Source organism: Papaver somniferum, chromosome 9 (assembly GCF_003573695.1).
Source record: "Papaver somniferum cultivar HN1 chromosome 9, ASM357369v1, whole genome shotgun sequence".
Classification (NCBI taxonomy): domain Eukaryota; kingdom Viridiplantae; phylum Streptophyta; class Magnoliopsida; order Ranunculales; family Papaveraceae; genus Papaver; species Papaver somniferum.
In genome coordinates, this window is record NC_039366.1 from 12,952,835 (window position 1) to 12,979,286 (window position 26,452).

At 38.8% G+C, this 26,452-nt stretch overlaps 1 protein-coding gene across 1 annotated transcript; it reads right to left on the minus strand.

Annotated features, from left to right (window-relative positions):
• Positions 1-24,484: 24,484 nt before the first annotated feature.
• On the minus strand, positions 24,485-25,855 carry LOC113314441 (probable glucan endo-1,3-beta-glucosidase BG4). The gene is made up of 2 exons (XM_026563233.1): positions 25,705-25,855; positions 24,485-25,604 (listed from the first exon to the last, which is right to left on the minus strand). The coding sequence occupies exons 1-2, from the start codon at positions 25,772-25,774 to the stop codon at positions 24,661-24,663; spliced, it is 1,014 nt and encodes a 337-aa protein (XP_026419018.1). The 5' UTR covers positions 25,775-25,855; the 3' UTR covers positions 24,485-24,660.
• Between the last annotated feature and the right edge of the window lie 597 nt (positions 25,856-26,452).

The following is a 26,452-nucleotide window of genomic DNA, read 5'->3' on the forward strand; positions in this document are numbered from 1 at the left end:
GGAGCCCTTTTGCTTTCCCTCTTTTTTCTTTTCCCTTTCCTTTTGGAGAAGGAGTAGCAGCTCTCAGGACAAGTGCTTTGTTCCCCTTTGCTGGTGGTGAAGGAGTAGCATCCTTTGTCGTTGTTTTTCCTTTTGCTTTAATAGTTGCCGCTGCTGTTTTTCTTTTGCTTTTTGCTTCAGGAGCAGCAGCTGCTTTCTTTCCTTTGGTTTTTGCTGTTTTTGTAAACCAAAAGTTTTGTACACATTACATATTACAAGCAGATAATAATATGTAACACACATATCAATTTGAGATGCTATCATTACATATCAATAACTACAAATTGCAGACAACATATTGATATGTAGTACAGATATAAAACATATGAATCACACACTGCGTGTCAATATGTTGTGTCAAATTACATACACAACAGATGAAAAACATGTAAAACATATGACTCACAGAGATGTTGTGTTGCTATTGAACAAAAAAAAAGATATGAATCACACACTGCATGTCAATATGTTGTGTCAAATTACATACACAACAGATGAAAAACATGTAAAACATATGACTCACAGAGATGTTGTGTTTCTATTGAACAAAAAACATATGAATCACACACTGTATGTCAATATGTTGTCTCAAAATACATATACAACATATGAAAATATGTATATCAGACACTACATACAAATATCTAGTGATTCCATTGAGCATAGAAATGAAAAAGAAAAACGACAACAACTTACCTATTTTCTGATCGATATGTTTCTTCCTCTTTGTTGGTGAAGGAGTAACAACTTTACTCCTACTTCTTGTTATTGATGAAGGAGTAACATCATGGGGTGTTTCTTCGGGGTTTGTTTTTGGTGAGTCATCATCGTTTTTTCTTCTTCTTTTTGCTGGAGAAGTGTTTTCTTCTGTAATTTCTTCTGTAATTGTCCTCTTAATTTTTATATTCAATACCATTTCTCTCTTCAATTGAATGAAATGAAAATTATGTCTGAAAATTAGGTTTTCTGTAACTGTTGTTGATAGATTTTCGATTTCAAATTTCGTTAATTGTTGTTGATGACCTTTATCGATTTCGTTTTCCTGTAATTGATTTCAAATTTCGGTAACTGAATTTGAAAGAAGGGAGAGAACTGAGAGAGAAGAAACTGAAAACTGAGAAGAAGAAAAAAGAAAAAGGAACTGAAATAATCCCGTGTTATGGGTATAAAGGTAATTGCCACTGTTTTTAAACATTTTTGGACCAGTGGATAATTTGTTTATCCCGCTGGACTACACAGTAATCCCGGGTCGGGTTCTAGGACTAAACAGAAAATTTCTCTATAAAAATAGTGTCACGAACGGTTTCGTGAATAATTCTCGATTTCTTTTTTATATGATCAGCGCGGGATTCGAACCTCTGACCTAATAACTCGAGAGTTCAACCCTAACCAACTGAGCTATTCCCAATTGGTTTCGTGAATATGCTCGAATAATTTGGCAAAAAAATATGCTGAATTACCAACTAGGGTCCATATTAGAACAAAATCTAGAAAATCGATACAATTCCTTACATATCCAGCATTTTGTGTGAAAAAATGCCCATGATATTATGTCCTGGTAGTAGAACATACTAATGTTCTTTGTTATCTGGATTCCGCTCGTCACATTTTCAAGTTTCATGGAGATTTTGCTTTCTCATTTATTCACGGGTTGTGACTTTTCTTTCTCATCTACAAAATAATCAAGAATTTCACTAAACAAGAAAATATGAATACAAATATAATGATATAAATTGCATATAAACCGCAAAGAAAAAGTGCCATCGTAGATAATGACTTATTGGACCAGGGGGAAAATGGTCATCTTACGATCTAGGGGTAAAATTTCCATTCGCAGTACGAAAGAAAAATTGTTACTTTGCCAAACGCCCAACCTAATTTAAGTACTCAAACTCACGATTACGGTTAGCTATCAGGCTATGCAAAGAAGTATCTGAACTTAAGCATAGTTTTTCTCAAGATGAATCCCAAAACACCAGCCAAAATGACGTTAAATATAAGGTCGACTTCTGAGTAAGAGAAGCTAGCTCAAATCTAATCATTCCAAATGGAGAGACTCAATCGTCCTGTCATTCAGCTCTCAAACAAAGGACCTACGCTCCGAGGCGAAGAGCCTCCATCGCTCCAAAGTGAAAAACATTCACTGCTTAGAGACAAAGAGCCATTGCTGCATCGTATCAAGGTACATGGTCTTTATTTCTCCACTTTAGGGCGAAGATCCTTGTCACTCCACTATAGGGAAAACAGCTTTGTTATTCCACTCGAAGACGAAGAGACTTTGTCGCTCTGCTTCGAGGTAAAGAGCCCCGTATTTTAAAATCTCAACCTTGTCAGGATTTTCTTAGGGAATAATCACTGACAACCGCGGAATAACGGATCTTGAGATATTATGATGAATAATAAGTAAACCAAGCACAAGCAACTATAATAATATGAGAAAGATAAGTCAACTCACAAGACACAAGATTTATAGTGGTTCGACCAATACATACAACTTGTATATATTGTCTACGTCCACTTTGAGCCGCACCAACTCAAATCCATTATGAAGGAAAAACGACTACAGCGTCGTGTGAATCCCAGCAAACCCTTCGTTATACCGCAACAATTACCCGAGACGATAACCTTGTCTCTTGTTCCTCACCAATATGCTATCACAACGAAACCCTAGCTTTAGCCCTAAAATCTATACAAGAAATCTCTCACCGATCTCTTAGTCGTTTTCTACACAATGCACAAATTCTACAAGGCCTAACTACCTATTTATATAGGTTACAAACTTGGACACCAAGAATTCTAACCGGTTTAGGAAACCCCTTCCCTAAATAACCACGGCTAACTTTAGGAAATAATTAATTAGTCTTCAATAACTAACAATCTCCCACTTTGAAGACTTATTTATTATCTTCCATTCTTCGACTTTGGATTGACGGTGCTAAAACATCTTCCTTGTTAGTGCGGCTCCCCTCTCAGATCCTCATTCTGAAAGACCAACTAAAGCCTTGCAGAGCTGTAGCTTGTCTGATGTAACTCCCTTGGTAAACATATCCGCCGGATTCTTCTAACCAAGAATCTTCTCGAGCTTCAACTCTCCTTCTTCTAAGAGATCCCGAATGAAATGATAACGGATATCTATATGCTTCGTCCTAGCATGATAGGCTGAGTTCTTGGCTAAATGTATAACACTTTACTGTCGCTAAACAGAACATTATCTCCTTGTTCCTTTCCCAACTGAGATAATAATCCTTGTAACCAAATCATCTCCTTGCTCGCTTCCGTCACCGCTACGTACTCCGCTTCCGTAGTAGACAATGTCACCAACTTCTGTAACCTTGAGTTCCAACTCACTGCAGCTGACCCCATCGTATAAACATAATCGGTCGTACTTCGCCTTTTATCTACATCACCTGCGAAGTCTGCATCCACATAACCCCTCAAAATAGAACCACCTTATCCATAGAACAATGGTACGTTTGTGTTACCTCTCAAATACCTGAGAATCCATTTCACATCTTGGTAGCTCAAGGAATGAGACCTAAAAACTACAACCTATGTTTTACCTACAAGTATACAGGGTCTTGATGAAGATAGAATGTAAATAGAGGTTTGTCCACAGGGACTTGGAGGATTTGCTAAAGTTTTCTAAATTTCTAAGGTTATCTGAGTTCAAAGGAAGGTACTAAGGCTTTTGATTCCACTACTTGACCCTAGGCTAAGGAAATTACGATGCAATGTATGTCTTGTTCTTTCCTGAAAGATTACAATGAGGATTCTACTAACTATCCTAGCCAAATTACCCCTAGCATCAGTTGTCTTTAATCAGCACAACTAATCACAGGCATTTAGCTTCTCTAGCTAGTTTAGCTTAAGGCAGTCTCTCTAGTGGATTGAATTCTTGGCCAAAGACCTAGCTCCACTCCTAGTATCAGCTGTCTTCTAACAGCACAGGTGATCACAAGAAGGTAGCCCAAATGGCTAAGCATTCATCCTAAGGCAATTCAGCTCAATAAAAGAACATACAAATACATTAACATTCCTAGCATATGATCAAGAGCTTCCTCTAAACCCTAGCAAGTGAATTAGAACATGGACATGCTTGTAATCATGATACTAACAGGTATAAACATGCTCCACATTACACAGCATACAATTCACATTCAACTTTTATGCATAAGAGAGATTCAACATGAATTGAAAATGAATTTCGAAATTAATATTGAACTGCAAATAGTGCTCACTGGCTAGCCCAGAGATGCCCAATTTTACAACCCCTAACACCCTTTTATAGTTACAACCAAAAAAAATCCAAAATCCCCAAATCAGTAAAATTAGGGTTTACAAAAAAATCTAAAATTGACCTTTACCTAATCTCTGAAATCAATCAATGGTCTCGACCCATTCTTCTATTGCTTCTCCTCTTCCGTAATTGGTGGTTTGATTTCACTAACTCTGTTTCTCTCAAACCTAGTTTCTAGGTTCACTGTTTTTGAAAAGATAAAAAGGTTGAGAGAGAAGGAGCTAGAGAGTATCATGGTGGTGTCCTTTAGTGATGGAGGGGGAGGCTGATTGATGGGGTACAGTGATGGAGGTGGTTGAGCGGACATGGTGGTGGTGATGGTTGCTGTAGAGGAATGGAGAAGATGGAGTCGATGGGTTTGGGAAGAAGGGCGTGTTTGTTTTGCGGGTATAGGTATTTGGTTGTTTTGGTGTTGAGCGGGCTCATCAAATCTCGATGTTTCGCGAAGCTGAGCCGTGTGATGCGGAAATGATAGATCGATCTAACGGCGAGATGGAAGGGAGCGAGGAGCGACCATTGGATGCAAAAATACAACGAAACTAACGGCTCAAGATGGAGTTAGGTGCTGTAGTGTTGGTAAGGTGCATCGAAATCTGATGCATGATGACGCAGCGACCGTTGGATGATGGAATGGATCCAATCTTACGGTTAAAAAGGAAAACGGGTTTGGGTATTGAATTTTGGGTTCAGGATATGGATTTGGGTTTAGGAATTGGATTTGGGCTTAGGAATTGGATTTGGGCTTAGGTAATCTTGAGCCCACTTCTTCTTTAAGAACAATTTCTTCCTTTTTAAGCCCATTTTTATCCTTGAGTCTTCCATAACACATTCTTCACTTCTTTTCCGCTAGAGATTCCACCGGCTTTCTCCCGTGTCTTTGCTCTTTTGGTTCCGCAACTCATCTAGTCTTTATTTGGTACCTAAAAATACAAAAGTAAACAACATTAAGTAATTATCCTTGAGGAGAGTAAAATACAAAATTCATTACAAAAGGGGGAATTATGGTATGCAAAATGGGATAAGTGCCAATAAAACGATGATAAATAATGCAATATTTGGCGCCTATCAAATACCCCTAAACCTGAATTTTACTTGTCCTCAAGTAAAACAGAAACTAAGGAAATCCTACCTATACCACTGTCGCTGGTCTCTCGAATGCATTTAGCTATGCACTAAGCCTTTTAAACCACTAAGTGTCCCTAGTGGACGAGTGAAGTCTCGTGAAGGTTTGCTTAGAACGTACCTACAAAGTTCTAGGTCAAAATATAAGCTCAGATTCATCAAATGTGACATGTGCAAGTCAGTTTAAGCTCACAGCAAAATGGAGATGTCAATCTAGCTATCAAAGGCACAATCCTAGCACTGATAACAAAAAAAAGACATGTGATAAGAGTGTAAAGTGTATCTACACATGTGTAAAGAAAGATCTGAAGTTATGACTACTAATCACCAAGAGATAGTTTCTCAGGCTAAGAACCAAGGTCGAAATCTAGCTAGCTGTCAGGACTTTACGAGAATTGTGAATGAGTTGGAGGTATTTCACAATTACTCGCGTTGTACATCAATGGCATACACCCTCCTTGCTTATTACAATGAAACAACAAAATGACTATTTACATGACTCTTATTTACATTGACTACTCTCTTTTATTTTTGGATAAGAGAGAACTATTTTTTTTACATGACACAAATGGAATTTGAATACTTGATTTTGATTTTTTTTTTTTTTTTTGAATATATACATCGCTTTTTTTTTTTTTTTTGGAACAAGGAAACACTTTTGATACAAAAGGAAAAAGAAACAAAAATTACATGACACTTTGCAAGAGGTAGCCCTTTTTGATGCACCCAGTTAAATTCGATGGTTGTTTTTCTTAATGTAACCTCCACCTTCTATCCCAACCAACCAAAGAACAAGCTAGTCAAGTTTCGTTCAGTATTCTAAAGTGATTGGCAATCAACTTCCTATCAAACACCTTGAAGATCGAGGCTATACATGTATTGGTAGATCGTGCGCGTGCAATTTCTTATCACTATGTGAATTGTGCTAGAATCAGGGTGCCTAAATATCTAGACTAAGACTCCTAATAATTACATATTTGCACAAGAGTCAACATTTCAAGGTAAATGAGCTCCATTTTTATGATTTTTTTCATTTTTTAATTTTTATTTTGATTTTTCATTTTTTCAAAAAGAGGGAGGAGTTTTGTTTTCAATTATAGCATGTTATAAGGGTATATACTGATTATCACCCCTAAACCTAAATTAAACAGTGTCCTCAATGTTTAAAAAGTGCAAAAGAAAGAACTGTACAGAAAAGGAAAAACATAAAATAAAATGGAACGTTCAACCTGGTTTATGTACAAGGGTGGACCAATCAGGCCGCATAGACGGGATCCTCCAGATCGGTTGCCTCAATGTCAGGAAGTGGTTCAAGGAACGGTTTCAATCGCTGCCCATTCACTTTGAAATGTTCTTGTTGGAGACATCTTCAAGTTCCACAGCTCCATGAGGGAATACCGTGCGTACTAGGAATGGGCCGGTCCATCGGGACCGCAATTTTCCTGGAAAAAGATGCAGCCGAGAGTCGTATAACAAAACTTTCTGACCCGGTGTGAATGACTTGCGCAGAATACGCTTATCATGAAACAACTTCATCTTTTGCTTATACAGCTTGGCACTGTCATAAGCCTCGTTCCTCAATTCTTCTAACTCATTGAGTTGAAGTTTCCGTTGTGCACCCGCCTTGTCGAGAGAAAAGTTAAGTTTCTTGATAGCCCAGTAAGCTCGATGTTCTAATTCCACAGGAAGATGACATGGCTTTCCATACACTAGACGATAAGGGGACATGCCAATTGGTGTCTTATAAGCTGTTCTATAGGCCCACAAAGCATCATTCAATCTCAATGACCAATCTTTCCTTGACGGGTTGACCGTCTTCTCCAGAATGTGCTTAATTTCCCTATTAGAAACTTCTACTTGTCCGCTTGTCTGAGGGTGGTACGGAGTTGCAACCTTGTGGGTTATGCCATACTTGCGTACTAAAGACTCAAAGTACTTGTTACAGAAATGTGAACCACCGTCACTGATTATAGCTCTAGGGGTACCAAAACGTGAAAATATGTTCTCCTTCAGAAATGAGAGTACCACCTTGTGGTCATTTGTCTTGGTTGCAACAGCTTCAACCCACTTCGAAACGTAATCAACAACAACTAGGATGTATAATTTGCCTTCAGAAATAGGAAATGGACCCATAAAGTCAATCCCCCACACATCAAATAGCTCAACGATCAAAATCGGATTCAACGGCATCATGTTTCTCCTCGAGATACTTCCTAGTTTCTGACAGCGCTCACAAGCAATACAATACTCATGGCAGTCTCTAAACAGCGATGGCCAGTAAAACCCACACTGCAGGATCTTTGCAGCGGTCTTCTTGGCACTGAAATGCCCTCCACATGCTTGGTCATGACAGAAAGATATCACATCTTTCTGTTCCATGTCGGGTACACATCTCCTAATGATTTGGTCTCGGCAGTACTTAAACAAATATGGGTCGTCCCAAAGGAAATGTTTAACTTCAGCCAAGAACTTGGAGCGGTCTTGTCTCGACCAATGTGAGGGCATTCTACCTGTAGCAAGGTAGTTAACAATGTCGGCAAACCAAGGAAGGTTTGACACAGACATCAATTGTTCATCAGGGAATGATTCTCTAATCAGCTCAGATTCATCAATAGACTCACTAGTTAATCGGGACAAGTGATCAGCAACCACATTCTCACAACCTTTCTTATCACGGATTTCGATGTCGAATTCCTGTAATAAGAGTATCCATCGAATAAGGCGAGCTTTAGCATCCTTCTTAGAAAGAAGATACTTCAAAGCCGCATGGTCAGTGTATATGATGATCTTAGATCCTATCAAATAAGATCTAAACTTGTCTAATGCAAATACCACGGCAAGTAACTCCTTCTCGGTAGTCGAATAGTTGAGTTGAGCATCATTAAGAGTTTTACTAGCATAGTATATCACATATGGTAGTCTATCAACACGCTGTCCTAAAACAGCGCCAACGGCATAATCAGAGGCATCACACATGAGTTCGAACGGTAGTTCCCAGTTGGGTGGTTGGACAATAGGAGCTGAGGTGAGGAGAGTCTTGAGTTCTTCCCATGCCTTCACACAAGCAGCATCGAAGTTAAAGACAACATCTTTGACAAGTAGATTACACAAAGGTCTTGAGATTTGGCTAAAGTTTTTGATGAATCGCCGGTAGAACCCAGCGTGACCTAAAAATGATCGAATACCCTTCACAGAGTGGGGTTGTGGTAAATGTTGAATGAGGTCGACTTTAGCTTTATCTACTTCAATTCCTTTTTCCGAAACGATGTGTCCTAGAACTATGCCGGAGTTTACCATGAAGTGGCATTTTTCCCAGTTTAAAATCAGATTCTTTTGCTTACATCTAGACAACACAAGGACCAGATGGTCCAAACATTCATCAAAAGAGGAACCAAACACAGAGAAATCATCCATAAAGATCTCGAGAAAACTATCTATCATGTCTGAAAAAATGCTCATCATGCAACGCTGAAAGTAGCAGGTGCATTACACAGCCCGAAGGGCATACGTCTAAAAGCAAATGTCCCAAATGGACACGTGAATGTAGTTTTTTCCTGATCTTCCGGTGCAATGTGAATTTGGTTATAACCGGAAAAGCCATCTAGAAAACAGTAGTGACTGTGTCCAGACACACGTTCTAGCATTTGGTCTATGAAGGGAAGGGGGAAGTGATCTTTTCTTGTTACTGTGTTCAACTTCCTGTAGTCGATACATACTCGCCATCCTGTGGTTGTACGTGAAGGGACTAACTCATTCTTTTCGTTCCGAACTACAGTAATGCCTGACTTCTTAGGCACAACTTGAATGGGACTAACCCATTTACTATCTGAAATCGGATATATGATACCCGCATCAAGTAGCTTCAAGATCTCACTCTTAACAACGTCTCTCATGTTAGGATTAAGTCTCCTTTGCATTTCCCTAGATGGTTTGGCATTCTCTTCAAGATTAATGTGATGCATGCAAATGGTGGGACTTATCCCTTTGAGATCTGAGATGGTCCATCCTAAGGCTTCTTTCTGCTCCTAAGTACTCTAAAAGCTTGTTTTCCTGTTCTATGTTTAATCGTGAAGAAATGATAACAGGTAAAGTATCAGAAGGACCTAGAAATGCATACTTCAAAGTATCAGGTAATGGTTTCAATTCCTGTTTGGCCTTAGGAGACTCATCCGAAGATATAACAGACTTCTCAGAAAGTGGGAGTTGTTCCACTGTAGTCTGCCATTTAGTGATGTCCATTTGAGGTACAGATTCGAGCAAAGATTGGACTTCACCAATGTATTCATCATCATACAACTCCAAGTTAACATCTTCCAAACATGCTTGCAAGGGATCTTTTGACATAATACCAGTCAATGAATCTTGTATCAAACTCTCAATCATATTGACCTCATGTACATCCTCATCATCAAGATTCACATGTTGTTGACTAACATTAAACACATTCAGCTCTACAGTCATGTTTCCAAAAGACAGCTTCAACACTCCATTACGACAATTGATGATCGCATTAGACGTCGCCAAGAAAGGACGTCCTAAAATGACAGGAATGTGACTATCCGGGTTTTGTACAGGTTGAGTGTCTAAGACAATAAAGTCTACAGGAAAGTAGAACTTATCAACCTTAATTAAAACATCCTCAATTACACCTCGAGGGACTTTGACGGATCGGTCCGCCAATTGGAGAGTTATGGGTGTTGGCTTCAATTCTCCAAGACCTAACTGCGCATAAACAGAATATGGCAGGAGGTTCACACTTGCACCTAGATCTAATAAAGCTTTATTGACCATGTGGTTTCCTATAGTGCAAGAAATTGTTGGACAACCTGGGTCCCTAAACTTAGGTGGAGTTTTGTTCAGAATGATGGAACTCACCTGTTCAGCTAAGAAAGCACGTTTGTGCACATTAATCTTGCGCTTTTGAGTGCACAAGTCTTTGAGGAATTTGGCATATGCAGGGATTTGCTTAATTGCCTCAAGAAAAGGAATGTTGATGTTGACTCTTTTGAACAGTTCTAACATCTCATTGTAGTGGGTGCTTATCTGTTGGCGAACTAACCTCTGAGGATATGGAGCAACATGAGCATTAGGAGTTAGAGGGATATTCACAACAGTGGGATTGTCGGCTTCGCTAATGTGTCTCAGGCTCCTTTTCTAAGTTGGAGGTGTTCTTTGGTGGTGTAGGCAATGATATGCTTGGCTCAGATTCATTTGATTGTGGTATGCCTACATTGTTCTCAACAATCTTACCACTTCGGAGAGTGGTGATGGAATGGGGATCGGGTGAGGTTTCATTGCAAGATGATGTGCCTGCTTGAAATATCCTCTTTGGATTTTGTTGGGGCTGGCTAGGAAGTTTACCCTTTTCTCTTGTATTCAGTGCATCGCAAATTTGACCCATCTGTAGTTCTAGAGCGGAGACTCGTTGATCAGTTGCTTTCTCATTTTCATCAGATGTTGGGTCAACTGATTGATACTCTCTTCAATGCTAGACAATTTCTTGTCAGCAGTGTATTGAGGGTACGACTGCTGTTGAGGATTTTTAGGGTATTGATAGCCTTGATTGTTTTGATAGCTTTGAGTGGGTTGAGATGGTCCTCCTTGAATGGGTCCTTTAGACCATGAAAAATTGGGGTGGTTCCTCCATCCTGGGTTGTAGGTCTGTGAATAAGGGTTATGCTCTTGTTTTTGAAACATAGCATGTGCCTGTTCTAGCCTAGATTCTTGGAATGCATGCATTTCCGGACAATCACTGACCTGATGGTCAGAACCGTTACATATATCACAGATAGCCATTTCGACATGTTCACAGAAAGCAGTGGTAGAAGGTTTTACGTTTTTCTGAAGTTCTAATGCTTCTATTCTTCTTGCTAGTGCTGCCATTTTTGCATTTCCCTCAAAATTAGACTCAATTCTATGGACCTTATCTACAGGTGTAGTCTTTCTAGGTTCACGAATGGACTCCCATTGTTGAGTTTTTCCAGCAACTTCAATTAGGAAAGCCCAAGAGTCATCAACACTTTTATCTGTGAAGAGTCCATTGCACATAGACTCTACAATTGTTCGGGTGGAGACATTTAAACCTTCATACAAAATTTGCACAAGTCTCCATTTTTCAAAACCATGATGGGGACACTTAAGGAACAACTCATTGAATCTCTCAAGATATCTAGCTAAGGTTTCACCTTCTAATTGTACAAAGCTGTTCAGATTTTGACGAATTGTCGCAGTCTTGTGATTAGGGAAAAACTTTTTGAAAAACTCTTTTGTGAGGTTGTCCCATGTCCTAATTGACTGTGGATGTAAAGCATACAGCCATGACTTGGCCTTTTCCTTCAAAGAGAAAGGAAATAGTCTCAATTTTAGGGTTTCGTCAGACATCTGAGTGAAACATATAGTTCCACAAATCTCCTCGAATTCTCTCACGTGATGGTAAGGGTTTTCATTTTCAATTCCTCTAAACACGGGAAGCATTTTTATTGTGCTCGATTTTAGCTCATAATGACCAGCAGCTTCTGGTAAAACAATGCACGAGGGTTGACTTGTCCTTGTGGGATACATGTAATCCTTGAGACTACGGGGTTCTTCCATTATCTCAGGTTGGTCCGGTGTGTTTTCCTCAGAAGATGTGGGTATGTCAATTGGGTCTATTGGATTGACTCTAATTAGTCGGTTTGATTGGTCTCTAAAGGTCACAACCATATCCTAATAAGATCATTGATCGATGAAATAACATCTAACAAGCCCACAGTCAAAAAAAACATGACCTAGAATTTGGTTTTGTTGGGTTTTGGTTTCACAATGGGTTTTGGAAAATTTTTGGATTAATTGGGACAAAGCCCAACCAACTAAAAGGCTTTTGGTTCTTGGGTTCTTTGAAGAATTTTGGTGAGAAAAATCTTAACTCACGGCCCAACAGAATTTTTTTTTTTTTTTGTAAGGTTAGGAGCCCAATGGATGTGATATAAACCTATAGTCCAAAATAAAGTGCAAGCCCACAAAAGAAAAGAAAAAAATAACAAACAAATAATTACAAGCCCATAAAAGAAAAAGAAAAAGAAAAATAAAAATTATTACAAGTCCAAATAGAAAATAAAGAAAAAGAAAAACTAAAATTATTACAGGCCCAAATATAAATACTTAAATACAAGCCCAAATAAATTTAATGAGGCCCAGTTGGGTTAGCTCATGGGTTAGGCTTACTTGATTTTTGGAGGGAAACCCAAATTTGGGCTTTTTATCCCTTTTTGTTGCACTAGCCCAGTTGGGCTTGGATCTTCCTTAGCAACTTTAGCAGAATTGCACCAACAGCAGCAAGCAGGAGGGAGCACCAACAGCAGCAACAGCAGCTTCACAGCAACAACAGCAGCAGCAACAGCAGCTTCACAGCAGCAGCAACAGCAGCTTCACAGCAGCAGCAACAGCAGCTTCACAGCAACAACAACAACAGCAACTGCAGCAGCAGCTTCACAGCAGCAACAGCAACAGCAACAGCAGCTGCAATAACAGTCAGTGCAAGGTAGTGCAAGGCAATGCACTTAGTGAAGCAAGAACAAGATCAATGCAAGAGCAGGAGAAAACAAGGAAGTTGCAGGTCAGGAACAAGCAAGATTAACAAGAAAGAAAACAGAAAGAAAACAAGAAAGAAAGAAAACAGAAAACAGGAACAAGTTGCAGGTCAGGACAAGTAAGATTAACAAGAAAGAAAACATAAAACAAGCAAACCGCTACCGAGTCCCCGGCAGCGGCGCCAAAAACTTGGTAGCTCAAGGAATGAGACCTAAAAACTACAACCTATGTTTTACCTACAAGTATACAGGGTCTTGTTGAAGATAGAATGTAAATAGAGGTTTGTCCACAGGGACTTGGAGGATTTGCTAAAGTTTTCTAAATTTCTAAGGTTATCTGAGTTCAAAGGAAGGTACTAAGGATTTTGATTCCACTACTTGACCCTAGGCTAAGGAAATTATGATGCAATGTATGTCTTGTTCTTTCCTGAAAGATTACAATGAGGATTCTACTAACTATCCTAGCCAAATTACCCCTAGCATCAGTTGTCTTTAATCAGCACAACTAATCACAGACATTTAGCTTCTCTAGCTAGTTTAGCTTACGGCAGTCTCTCTAGTGGATTGAATTCTTGGCCAAAGACCTAGCTCCACTCCTAGTATCAGTTGTCTTCTAACAGCACAGGTGATCACAAGAAGGTAGCCCAAATGGCTAAGCATTCATCCTAAGGCAATTCAGCTCAATAAAAGAACATACAAATACATTAACATTCCTAGCATATGATCAAGAGCTTCCTCTAAACCCTAGCAAGTGAATTAGAACATGGACATGCTTGTAATCATGATACTAACAGGTATAAACATGCTCCACATTACACAGCATACAATTCACATTCAACTTTTATGCATAAGAGAGATTCAACATGAATTGAAAATGAATTTCGAAATTAATATTGAACTGCAAATAGTGCTCACTGGCTAGCCCAGATATGCCCAATTTTACAACCCCTAACACCCTTTTATAGTTACAACCAAAAAAAATCCAAAATCCCCAAATCAGTAAAATTAGGGTTTACAAAAAAATCTAAAATTGACCTTTACCTAATCTCTGAAATCAATCAATGGTCTCGACCCATTCTTCTATTGCTTCTCCTCTTCCGTAATTGGTGGTTTGATTTCACTAACTCTGTTTCTCTCAAACCTAGTTTCTAGGTTCACTGTTTTTGAAAAGATAAAAGGGTTGAGAGAGAAGGAGCTAGAGAGTATCATGGTGGTGTCCTTTAGTGATGGAGGGGGAGGCTGATTGATGGGGTACAGTTATGGAGGTGGTTGAGTGGACATGGTGGTGGTGATGGTTGCTGTAGAGGAATGGAGAAGATGGAGTCGATGGCTTTGGGAAGAAGGGCGTGTTTGTTTTGCGGGTATAGGTATTTGGTTGTTTGGGTGTTGAGCGGGCTCATCAAATCTCGATGTTTCGCGAAGCTGAGCCGTGTGATGCGGAAATGATAGATCGATCTAACGGCGAGATGGAAGGGAGCGAGGAGCGACCGTTGGATGCAAAAATACAACGAAACTAACGGCTCAAGATGGAGTTAGGTGTTGTAGTGTTGGTAAGGTGCATCGAAATCTGATGCATGATGACGCAGCGACCGTTGGATGATGGAATGGATCCAATCTTACGGTTAAAAAGGAAAACGGGTTTGGGTATTGAATTTTGGGTTTAGGATATGGATTTGGGTTTAGGAATTGGATTTGGGCTTAGGAATTGGATTTGGGCTTAGGAATTGGATTTGGGCTTAGGTAATCTTGAGCCCACTTCTTCTTTAAGAACAATTTCTTCCTTTTTAAGCCCATTTTTATCCTTGAGTCTTCCATAACACATTCTTCACTTCTTTTCCGCTAGAGATTCCACCGGCTTTCTCCCGTGTCTTTGCTCTTTTGGCTCCGCAACTCATCTAGTCTTTATTTGGTACCTAAAAATACAAAATTAAACAACATTAAGTAATTATCCTTGAGGAGAGTAAAATACAAAATTCATTACAAAAGGGGGAATTATGGTATGCAAAATGGGATAAGTGCCAATAAAACGATGATAAATAATGCAATATTTGGCGCCTATCACATCTTCCCAATGTTGTTTTCCTGGGTTGCTTGCATATCTACTTACTACTCCCGCTGCATGTGTAGCACACATTAGACTCCCAATAGCCGAAGAATATGGTACGTTAGATATGTACTCCTTTTCTCCATCTGTCTTCGCACACTGCATACTTGAAAGACGAATTTGACTTCCAAGTGGAGAAGTAACTGGTTTAGCATTCTCCATATTGAACCTTTTCAACACTCGTTCGATATATTCATCCTGACTAAGCATAAGTACATCCTTAGCTCTGTCTCTTATGATCCTCATACCAAGAATCTTCTTTGCTTCACCAAGATCTTTCGTAGCAAACTCACTTGCTAATTGTTTCTTCAAATTCTTTAGTTCTTGTAGAGATGTTCCGGCAACCAACATATCATCCACAAACATTAGTAATATGATGTAGTCAGAACCATTCCTTTTGAAGTAACAACAATGATCTGCGTTACACCGTGAGTAACCACTTCTATGCATGAAGTTATCAAACTTCTTGTACCACTGTCTCAGGGCTTGTTTTAAACCATACAAACTCTACTTTAGCTTGCACACCATCTCTTCCTTTCCTTTTACTATGAATCCTTCTGGCTGCTTCATGTAAATTTGTTCATATAGGTCACCATGAAGTTTACATCCAACTGTTCAAGGTAGAGATCTTCAGAAGCCACTAGACTTAACACTACTCGAATAGTAGTCATCTTCACAACTGGAGAAAATATCTCGTTGTAATCAACACCAGGTTTTTGCTGGAAACCTTTCACAACCAACCTCTCCTTGTAGCGAATTTCTCCATTTTGTTCAGATTTCATCCGATAAACCCAATTGTTATGCAACTCCTTCTTACCTCTTGGTAATTTTACTAACACCCAAGTGTCATCTCATCAAGTGAATTTATCTCATCCTCCATAGCAAGTTTCCACTTTCCTGAATCATCAGCCGCTAGTGCTTCCTTAATTTCTTCAGGTTCGCCTCCATCCGTAAGTAATAGATAATTCAAAGCATACCTTGGGTTTGGTTTAGGAGTTCTTGACGATCTTCGTACTTCTTGTGAAACTGTAGGAATAACTCCAGCTGCAGTAGAAGTCTCTTCAACTTGTACTTCTCTGCCATCAGCAACATCATGCTCTTCTTGTTCCACACTTCTTCCAGAAACATCATCAATATCGATATACAACTCCTTATCGACGTTGCTTGACCTGACATCTTCAACTTGTGATGTATTCCTGTCCTTGTACAACTCATTCTCATTAAAAGTGACATCTCTACTTCTAATAACTTTGTGACCCTCATAGTCCCAAAGTTTATACCCAAAAGCGTCAATTCCATAACCAAGGAATATACACTTCTTTGCTTGAGCACCTATCTTAGACCTCTCACCGGGACTAAGATGAACATAACCAACACAACCAAAAACTTTCAAATAGGAAAGATTTACCTTTTTGCCAGTCCAAACCTCCTCTGGTATCTTCATATCTAATGGACTACTAGGTGTCCTGTTAATTAGATAAGCAACCGTCTCTGTTGCACGTGCATTCAACGTCCAATTTATACGTTCTGCTAATCCATTCTCCTGTGGTGTCCTTGGAACTGTCCTCTCCAAACGAATTCCATTTGTAGCACATAACTGTAAGAATTCGGTTTTTTCATACTCACCACCGTTGTCTGACCTTAGACACTTCAACTTCATACCAGTTTCTGTTTCAACCAAAGATTTCCACTTCTGAAACACTTCATACACTCAAAATTATTCTTCATGAAGTATAGCCACACCTTCCTTGAGTGATGATCAATAAAGGTGACATAATACTGGAACCCGCTGTGAGATGCAACATCAATTGGTCCCCATACATCCGTGTGAACCAAATAAAGTTTTGCACTTCTCAAGTCTCTTCCTCCTCTGCTGAAAATAACTCGTTTTTGCTTTCCAAGAACATAGTCTTCACAAAAACTCATATCAACAGACTTCACCTTAGGTAGATATCCTCCCGAACATAGAATCTTCATGTTCTTCTCACTCATGTGCCCTAATCTTCTATTCCATAAGTTAGTGTCTTCACCACTACTAGCCACTGTAAACTAGTTCCATCTGAAGTCTGGTATAGAGTATTGACTTTAACTCCTTGAGCTAACACCATAGCCCCTTTCTTTACTTTCCAATTGTGTTTCGTTAACACAACTTCACAGTCATCATCACAAACTTGGCCCACATACACCAAGTTCTTCTTCAAATTTGGAACGTGTCGTACATCCTTCAATTTTCATGTCGAACCATTGACTTTCAAGATCACATCACCCAAACCGATGATGTCGCATGCTTCACCGTCACCTAAGAATACTTGGCCATAGTATCCTTCTTTATAAGAGATCATAATACTCTTATCACCCGTTGCATGGAAAGAAGCTCCGGAGTCTATAATCCAAGACTCATCTTGCTTTTCCTCAGAGAGCAGTAGAAAACCTTCTGTACTCACCTTCTTGTTATCAACTAGGACCTTCACCGGTTCCGCAGCTGCAACTACGTTGACCTCTTCTTGATTACCTTTGTTTCCACCATTATTAGCACCTTTGTTTTCCAGACAATCGAGCTTGAAGTGTCCTACTTTCTTACACGCCCAACACTCAACAACACCTCTAGGTCGAGATTGAGATCTCCCCCTAGAATTCCCTCTAGACTTCCATCTGGATTTGTTGTTGTTCCTATTTGAACTCCTGCCTCTATCTTCTTCATGCATACTTAAGGCCGAGCTTGAAGAATTAGAAACATAATCTTGTTCTATTCTTCTCTCCTCTTCAGCAATTAACCTTTGTTGCACATCATCAAGCTTCAACTTCTCGCTCCCTGCGGAATTGCTAATGGTTGTCCTTGCAGTATCCCAACTCTTTGGTAATGACGACCACAACTGCAAAGCTTGAACTTCATCATCAAAAGTAATACTAACTTTTGAAAGCTGGGAAATAATTGATTTAAACTTCCCAAGATGTGCTGAAATCGCTTCGCCTTCTTGCATCTTCAGATTAAATAATTGTTCACACAACATAATCTTCCCCGAGGCTGATGAATTTTGATATAACTTTCAAGTTTATCCATAAGATCCTTCGTACTAGTTTCCTCTTGTACGTTATTGTAGACTTCCTCCGTTAGACATCTACGGATCACGGCTACACACTTTCGATCAAGAGTATTCCATTCATCGTCTTTGCGTGCTCCCTTTTTCGCAACTCCACCCAATGGATCAGCAATGTCTTTCTCATATAGGTAGTTTTCCATCTGAGACTCCCAAAACGCAAAGTTCTTCCCATTAAAAACTTTAGCCCTAGCTACCGTACTTTCGTTATTATCACCCATAACTCCCACTCCAATCGTACTACGATAAACCCTAAAGCTCTAACCCGAGCTCTGAAACCAGTTGTCAGGATTTTCTTAGGGAATAATCACTGAAAACCGCGGAATAATGGATCTTGAGATATTATGATGAATAATAAGTAAACCAAGCACAAGCAACTATAATAATACGAGAAAGATAAATCAACTAATAAGACACAAGATTTATAGTGGTTCGACCAATACATACAACTTTTATATATTGTCTACGTCCACTTTGAGCCGCACCAACTCAAATCCACTATGAAGGAAAAACGATTACAGCGTTGTGTGAATCTCAGCAAACCCTTGGTTACACCGCAAGAATTACCTGAGACGATAACCTTGTCTCTTTTTCCTCACCAATATGCTATCACAACAAAACCCTAGCTTTATCCCTAAAAGCTATACAAGAAATCTCTCACCGATCTCTTAATCGTTTTCTACACAATCCACAAATTCTACAAGGCCTAACTACCTATTTATATAGGTTACAAACTTGGCCACCAAGAATTCTAACCGGTTCAGGAAACCCCTTCCCTAAATAACCACGGCTAACTTTACGAAATAATCAATTAGTCTTCAATAACTAACAAACCTCTCTAATGACCGTCATAATCAGCTACTTAGTCTAAAGGCTCCTCAATGTTATCTTGAGTCTTCATCCAAAAACTATTGGAGAATCCATATGGGCGTCCCAGATCTCTGATAGAACAACAAGACTCCTTAGCATTTCCACGAGCCTTCTGTCAAGCATGAGACTCCTTAGTATTATCACGAGTCTCTCGACAAACCTGGAAACTCCTTTGTGTTATCTTGGAATCATGGGTGATTTAGTACATTAAGACTTAATTACGAGTCCTGAGCTTAGACATAACGCCTCTTCAGGCTCGACTCAGATACAAAGCCTTTCAAGGCCCATCCATATCTTTGTCTCTCCATAAAAGGACTCCCTTTATCCTATCAACTGGACTATAGTTCTAAAACGTTGCTCCTATCAAATGGATATTGACTATGGCACTCAGATTAGGATCCTACTATCAGATTAGAGCACTCACCAGCTCCTAGATACGATTGATTTTTTAGGGACCATGGTTTTTTTGAGGGGCATGGTTTTGTTAGGCCACCTACCTTATACTGATAAAGGGTGTTCTAAAACGTTGAAATGACTAACCTACCCTTAACCTAATTTAATTTAAAACCAACCTAATAACCACCTATATATATATAACCACCACCGCCGATTACCACCACCACCACCTCCGATTATCACCACCACCAACCACCGATTACCACCACCACCTCCTCCCACCACTACTGCCACCGCCTATTTAAGAAATGTAACAACATCAATGCAATCACAATTAAGTTCGGTTACATAATAATTTTATCGAGTATAAAAGACGCCAGCCGCAACCTGATTCTGCCATGGGACCACTCCGGAGGTATTTTCCAACAAACTCTTCACTTTAATTTTATTTTGATTGCTTCAATCGAATAGAAATCATAAAAATAGGGTTTTAATAGGAGTTACAGAGCCATGTTCGGTTAGGCCGATTTTCCAAAAAACCCTAGTTTATTAACCGAACTTCTTGAAAATGAAGAACACGAAGAACAGTTCGGTTCTATTGGATTTAAAATTAAGTCACCGAACTCTCTATTCGGTTGTTTCACAAAAAATTTTAAAACTATAAAGTAACCGAACTCCACCCTTAGAACAGAAAAAAACAAATCAAGTCTAACCGAACTGTGTTATTGTGGCCACTATGTTGAGTTCCAAAATAACCGAACTTAGCCAATAGAGTTCGGTTTGTTCGCAAAAACTTTTAAAACTATAAAGTAACCGAACTTAGCCAATAGATGGTGGAACTTCACATTTTTTTGTTTGTTAAGTTCGGTAACTTCACAATTTTATCGCAGAAACCGAACTCAGAGTTCGGTTGGTTAGCTGTTAGGTTCAAGTTTGCGAAAGAACCGAACTTTGTAAACTTATATACTCTTATATTACGTAAAGTTCGGTTAGATCAAAAGTGCATGCAGTTTGCGAACCAACCGAACTTTGTTAACCAAAGTTCGGTTAGTTGAGACCAACCGAACATAATGCTGTAACTCCTAGAAATTCTATTATTTGAGAGTTCGTTAACCTGCGTGTTTGGAAAAAGTAACCGAACTACACTTTCAGATGAGTTCGGTTACTTGTTCATCTCACGGGGAAACCGAACTACAGCTTCAGATGAGTTCGGTTACTTGTTCTTCATATACAGTAACCCAACTGTTCAAAATCCAGTTCAAATTCGGATCATTTTGAAGATTAACAAATATTCTTGGAGAGGATGGAGATGAAGAATCAAATGAGTTTTCATCATTTAAATACTCAAACTTAGTGAATTGGAAAAAAAAATTATTTTCCATGTTTTGTCCTTCATCTTCTCTAACTCTACTCTCTCAATAATTATACTCAACTAATAATAAACCCATCTTTTAATTTAATCTCATTAATTGTTTTTAACTAAATCATTCATTAATCATAACCTAAAATCAATTAAGAGGGTAGATTAGGTATTAAATAAATAACTAGATATGGGGTGACCTAAAATTACTTCTAATGCCTTTACCCAAAATAAAACCATGGTCCCCCAAAAAAAACCATGGTCCCCAAAAAATCGTTCATAGATACAACACTATGGTTTTTTCCCTTGATTCTAGCTACTGGACAGGTTCATAGCCTCTACAGAGATGGCATTGCCTCTCCTAAGCTCAACATTGGAGCGCTATCAGGTCATATCGCCCCTTTGAGTTCGACCTTTCCATTAGAAAATTCAAAAGAGCCGTATCACATTCCTTCACTCAAAGGGAAAAATATTTACAATTAGGGAGTGCGAATTCGTGCACACTCTTTGACGAGTGTATATTTCACATTTTAATCTCTACCCTTGATTTAATTTAAGGAGTTATGTAACGAGGGTCATGATTCTAAACATGGAGGGTAACGGGGCCATCAGTTAAATAATCAACCAATCAGAAGAATATGTGAAATATACACTAGTTAGATGAGTTTGAACAGATTTGGACTCACAATTAGGGTACTTGACTTCATCCAAGCTTGTGCTCTTCGCATGATACTTACAGCCACCACAAGCCTATGAAGCTTTTCGCACGCCTCTGGATGGTCTCCACACACAAGCATTTGCGCTCCTTTATCCAAAGTTAGGACAACTCCGGAGAACAGGAACATGTCATACAACATCTTACATAAGAATGATGATTACGTCACAAAATGAAGATATAAACTAATGGTTTAGAATAGCCGATCACAATGATTCACCTGCAGAGGATAGACTCAACCTTTGATATATCCCTAGATATTGCTAAGAGAATAAGGTGGAGGTGCTTATCTTTACTCCTAATCCTTATCTTACCGACTAGAGATTAGGTTTTTGCAGAACTATGAACGGAATAACTATTGGTTATTCTAAAGGAAACTCAATGCCCAACAACATAATAACAAAATAAGTTCTCTGCAAAAATCTCTCTTTCCTAGAGTTTATTCTTCATCAAATCTTTGCAACTAAGAACTCTAACCTCATATCTTTCGGCTTAGTTCCCTCCCTAGACAAATCTTACCTCTCATATGTGACTGAAGAAGCCCTTGAATGACCATTATCATGGTTTAGGAAAGGACTATTCGTAATCAGCCTCCCGATTTTACAATCAGCTTACTCATATTATTTGTTTATCCCTTTCCTATAATGCCCAATTTTTATAGGAACCGCCAAAAATGTCTAATCGGAGTTATAAGCAATACACATTTGAAAACTTTACTTTTTTTTATTAAAGATTAGGATGCTAGATCAACCCACCAGATGAACCAAGATGATTAGATAATCAATTATTTAAAAGGCATATACCCCAATGAAAATGCTAAACTTACCAATAGATTGTCCCTAGTAAGAGAAGCTGATATACCCGTTTTATCTGACATATATCTCAATAGTAAAGGAGCTATCAATTACTATTGTATTTCTGGTCCACTAGGGATTTCCTCTCCACAAGAAACCTCAGTGTGTACCATTGTGGGAATCTGTGTATTACTTTCTGGACTAGTTTCTCTCTCATCTTACTCTATCTGTACCTTGTACTTTTAGTACTGTGTACATTTTTGGCGACCATAGTGGGAGACTAGGTCAAAGAATTAGCGCACAGTTCACCACATGGACGCTGAAGGATTTGGACGCATCGACCAACCACGCGTCTACGGATCCTGACTGAGGTTGAACAGATGGTCTTCGACATCGAGGAGAACGATCGTCAACGCCAGACACTCCTAGCGAGGTAAGCCGCTATCGATCCACCTCAAGTAGAGAACCGCGTTGAAGGTTCAAACTCCCCTCCGCGGAACCAGAGGAGCGGCTTCGACCCAGCGCAGTTCTTATGAGCGCCACAAGGAGGGACCCGAGCTAACCAGTAGGCGGGTCACCAACCGATGACAGAAGAGCAAGCGCGGATGGCTCTAAACGACGGGAAATTCACCAAGCTACTTGAAGAGAAGTATGGACTGGAGACCCAAGCCAGCGCCTACTCAATCGCGTCACCCATTTCGTCGGAAATCCTGGCTAAACCTATGCCTGCAAAGTACAAAACGCCGAAGTTCAAGTTATTTGAGGGAAGTGGGAACGCGACTGAACAAATGCATCGCTTCACTATGGCTCTGAATGAGTATGCCCAAGACGAAAATATATGCATGAGGGAGTTTGGGAAGATTCCGACAGGAGATGCTTTCACTTGTTATATATCTCTAAATCCAAACAGCATACGCTCATGGGATGAGATGCACCAGGCATTCATGCAAAAGTTCTATTCTAAATTGAGCCTGCTTCATATACAACTTGCTTTGGTTTAATGTTTTGAGTGTTATAAATACCCTCCATTTTTTTCGACCTTGCACAATTATCGTAAAAGATAATTTTTTTGGAGTCAATTTGAGAAACTTGCTTCCACTTTTTGGAAGTAACCACTTTTAGAAGCAACTTGTGCTGGTTGCGTCCACTTCTAAGAGCAATTTGTGCTAATTGCTTCCACTTTTCAGAAAATAAGAATATTTTAAAAATTAAATAAGGATATATTTTAAGAAGGTATTTGAATAATGTTCCCTTTGTCTTAGTTTCTACTCGTTTCCGATGGTATATGTCATAAATAAAGTGGCACGAACGGAGCTAGAAACTTTTTATACGGGAGGCTAATCTAAGAAAAATAATTTAGGGGGTTAACTTTACAAAGAACATTAAACCCAGAATTGGTTTAGGGGGGCTAAATACTTAGACTTTTAATGGGTGTTTTATTAAATTGTCAGAAAACAGGGTGTTCTATTAAATACTTAGGCTAATCTCTTTCAAACCCCTTAATCTTTGGATATGCAAGCATTTTTGACATAAGTAGAGATTGAGTTTTCTTGCAGTTGATAAACAAAAGAAGTTAATTTGGATGGCTCATTTAAGAAAGGGTGACACAGGGTACGGACCTCATCACAATTTTTTTTATCGAGTTCATGCAGTAGTTATGCCACTACACTCAGAGCACAAAGCCACAAACTGTTGAATCTAGGCCTGAGCAGCGAATGAAATTCAATGAATTTCGTTTAATCTGCCACCCAATGTGTTTACACCCAATGAATGAGCGGCTTGAATGCGATGGATCCAAATGTGCATTGCTATTGATGGAGTTATATGTTCTAATTAGCAAGGATCCATTATGTTTCGGAATCGTATTTGTATCCAACTTGACAGAAATGAAAATCAACCATGTCCTTAAAAAATAGATTTGGTGCAACTGTCCTTCAGAATTGCATTTACTTTTTGTTTTTGATCCCTGTTTAAATGGACTGCCTAATGTTTAGGCAATTTGATTAAACCATCTTGTCTACCATCCAGATTCAAAGATGAGCAACTTCATATCTTCATGTTCCTCCAACTAAAATAAATTTTCTAACAATACCAAAATAACACAACTGATCATACCAAAAATGAATCGATGACCACAACGAGCATGGATTACCCGACAAATGAACAAGCACAATAGCACGAGTACAGGCCCTAGTTATTATCACAAAACTAAGTAAACGAGTAGAAAAGCTAATTAAATACTGTTAAGCATATCCTAGATCACGAGTCATGACCTTGGAACCAAACAGTACTGAACATCAGAATAAGGGATAAACAGGCTCCATATTAGGATAAAATAAACCAAAATTCTGCTCAACACCAGCAGGCTGCTTCAAGTCCTCGTTAAACATCGCAAACAGAAATACATCGTATTCCTGATTGGGTCTTCTTGGGGTTCCCTCACTCAAAACATGACTCATAAGGTTCGTATTGTAAGCCTTCGCATTTTCTATACTTGAATAAGGTTCATTTCCTGCGCTTGGCCAACCACTTTCGGATACAGCAACGACAACATCGGGCGTACCTATTTTCTCTAAAGCTGCATTAAAACTGTCTACCATCGCAGCATAGAGACTGTAATAATTCAAGTTTCCATCTACAATAGGTGTATCAGCGGCAAATTGTGCATAAGGCAGAGAAATATCTGCTGAATTTTCGGCATAAGCAAAGTACGGGTATACATTGACCATTAATTGTGCACCATGACTTTGTAAAAACTTGGATATTTGAGTCATCACATCGACAACTTCATCCTTAAAAGCACCTGCTGAAGGAGGGTAAGTAGCGCCAAGAGCAGAAGCTGGAACAACTGTAGTAACCTTAATCTGATCTAAGCTGACATTCACCAGAGCGTTGTAAATGTTGGTCATGGCTCCAGGGACATACTGAGCCAGCGTTCCAGGGATAACTTCGTTTCCAGCTGTGATCCAACCAAACGTAACGTTATCTTTGTACGGGACAATATTTGTTGCCACCCACGAATTAGCAGACTCTTGGCTCGATGAAAGAGCCTTTAAATCGTCATTCACGATACCAACTGAGAGTAAAATCCCAGTTCCTCTTAATGCTTCTAGTATTTCAGGTGTTGGTGAGAATATTCTCATCATCTGGATTCCATATTTTTTGTAGAGATTAATTACTTCTTGTGGTGAAGGTAGATTGTCTGCAACTGTTCCATAGCAAACCCCAATTCGACCAGCACCTGCCATTAAATTTATTTTAAATTATATATATCAATGAAAATAATATTATGTATAGGAAAAAGGAGGGCCGGATTTTTAATTAAAGAAACATAATCTTACTAGTGAGAGACAATTGGTGAGCAACGAACACTGCTAGTACTAGCATAGTGATGATCCCTTTTGCTTCCATCTTTCTACTATGCTATTGCAAACTTGCCGAGTACTTGAATAATAATAACCTTGTCAGAAATGAAATACTGTAGAAAGTAAAGATGCTTGATAATCCAACAAAAACAAATCTACAAATTTATATATACGGGAATTAGAGAAAAAAAATAAATGCAGTAATTAAGGTTTAGGAAATCGGATCTTTATCCCTATTGATTTTAAATATACGGAGTAATTAACATGTCGGAAAAAGGGTTTTATACATGTATACTGTGATTTCCAAAATATATGGAGTAATTGAGATTTAATTAGGAAACCAGATGTATATACATGTATGTGACTTTAATGCAAGAGGGATTTGTTGATATGGTTATTCTCATACCTAAATAACGATGCATTTGAAGATAATATATTTATAATGTCCCCCGTACAAAGCAGTATATTCATACGGAAAACGTATAATTTGAAACCTATAACAATGTCACCTGCAACCTCAAAAAATTAGTCTTTCAAAGTCAAATTCCAATATTTCAATATCTAATAATCAACCGTTACGGTCACTTACAATTTTAAAAGTTATGGTCGAGGCTAAAATCAGTAGATAATGATGACAGGTTTACTATCCCAAAATGTCTAACGTTTAGTAGGAATGTATGGCTTCTAAGAGAAACATATCATGTTCATAAAATGTTGTGAATCT

Excerpts from the sequence above, each read along its gene's own strand:
- LOC113314441 (XM_026563233.1), bottom strand. The coding sequence starts at position 25,774 with ATGGAAGCAAAAGGGATCATCACTATGCTAGTACTAGCAGTGTTCGTT. Across the intron at positions 25,605-25,704 it reads TCACCAATTGTCTCTCACTA|GTGCTGGTCGAATTGGGGTT; the intron begins GTAAGATTATGT and ends ATTTAATGGCAG.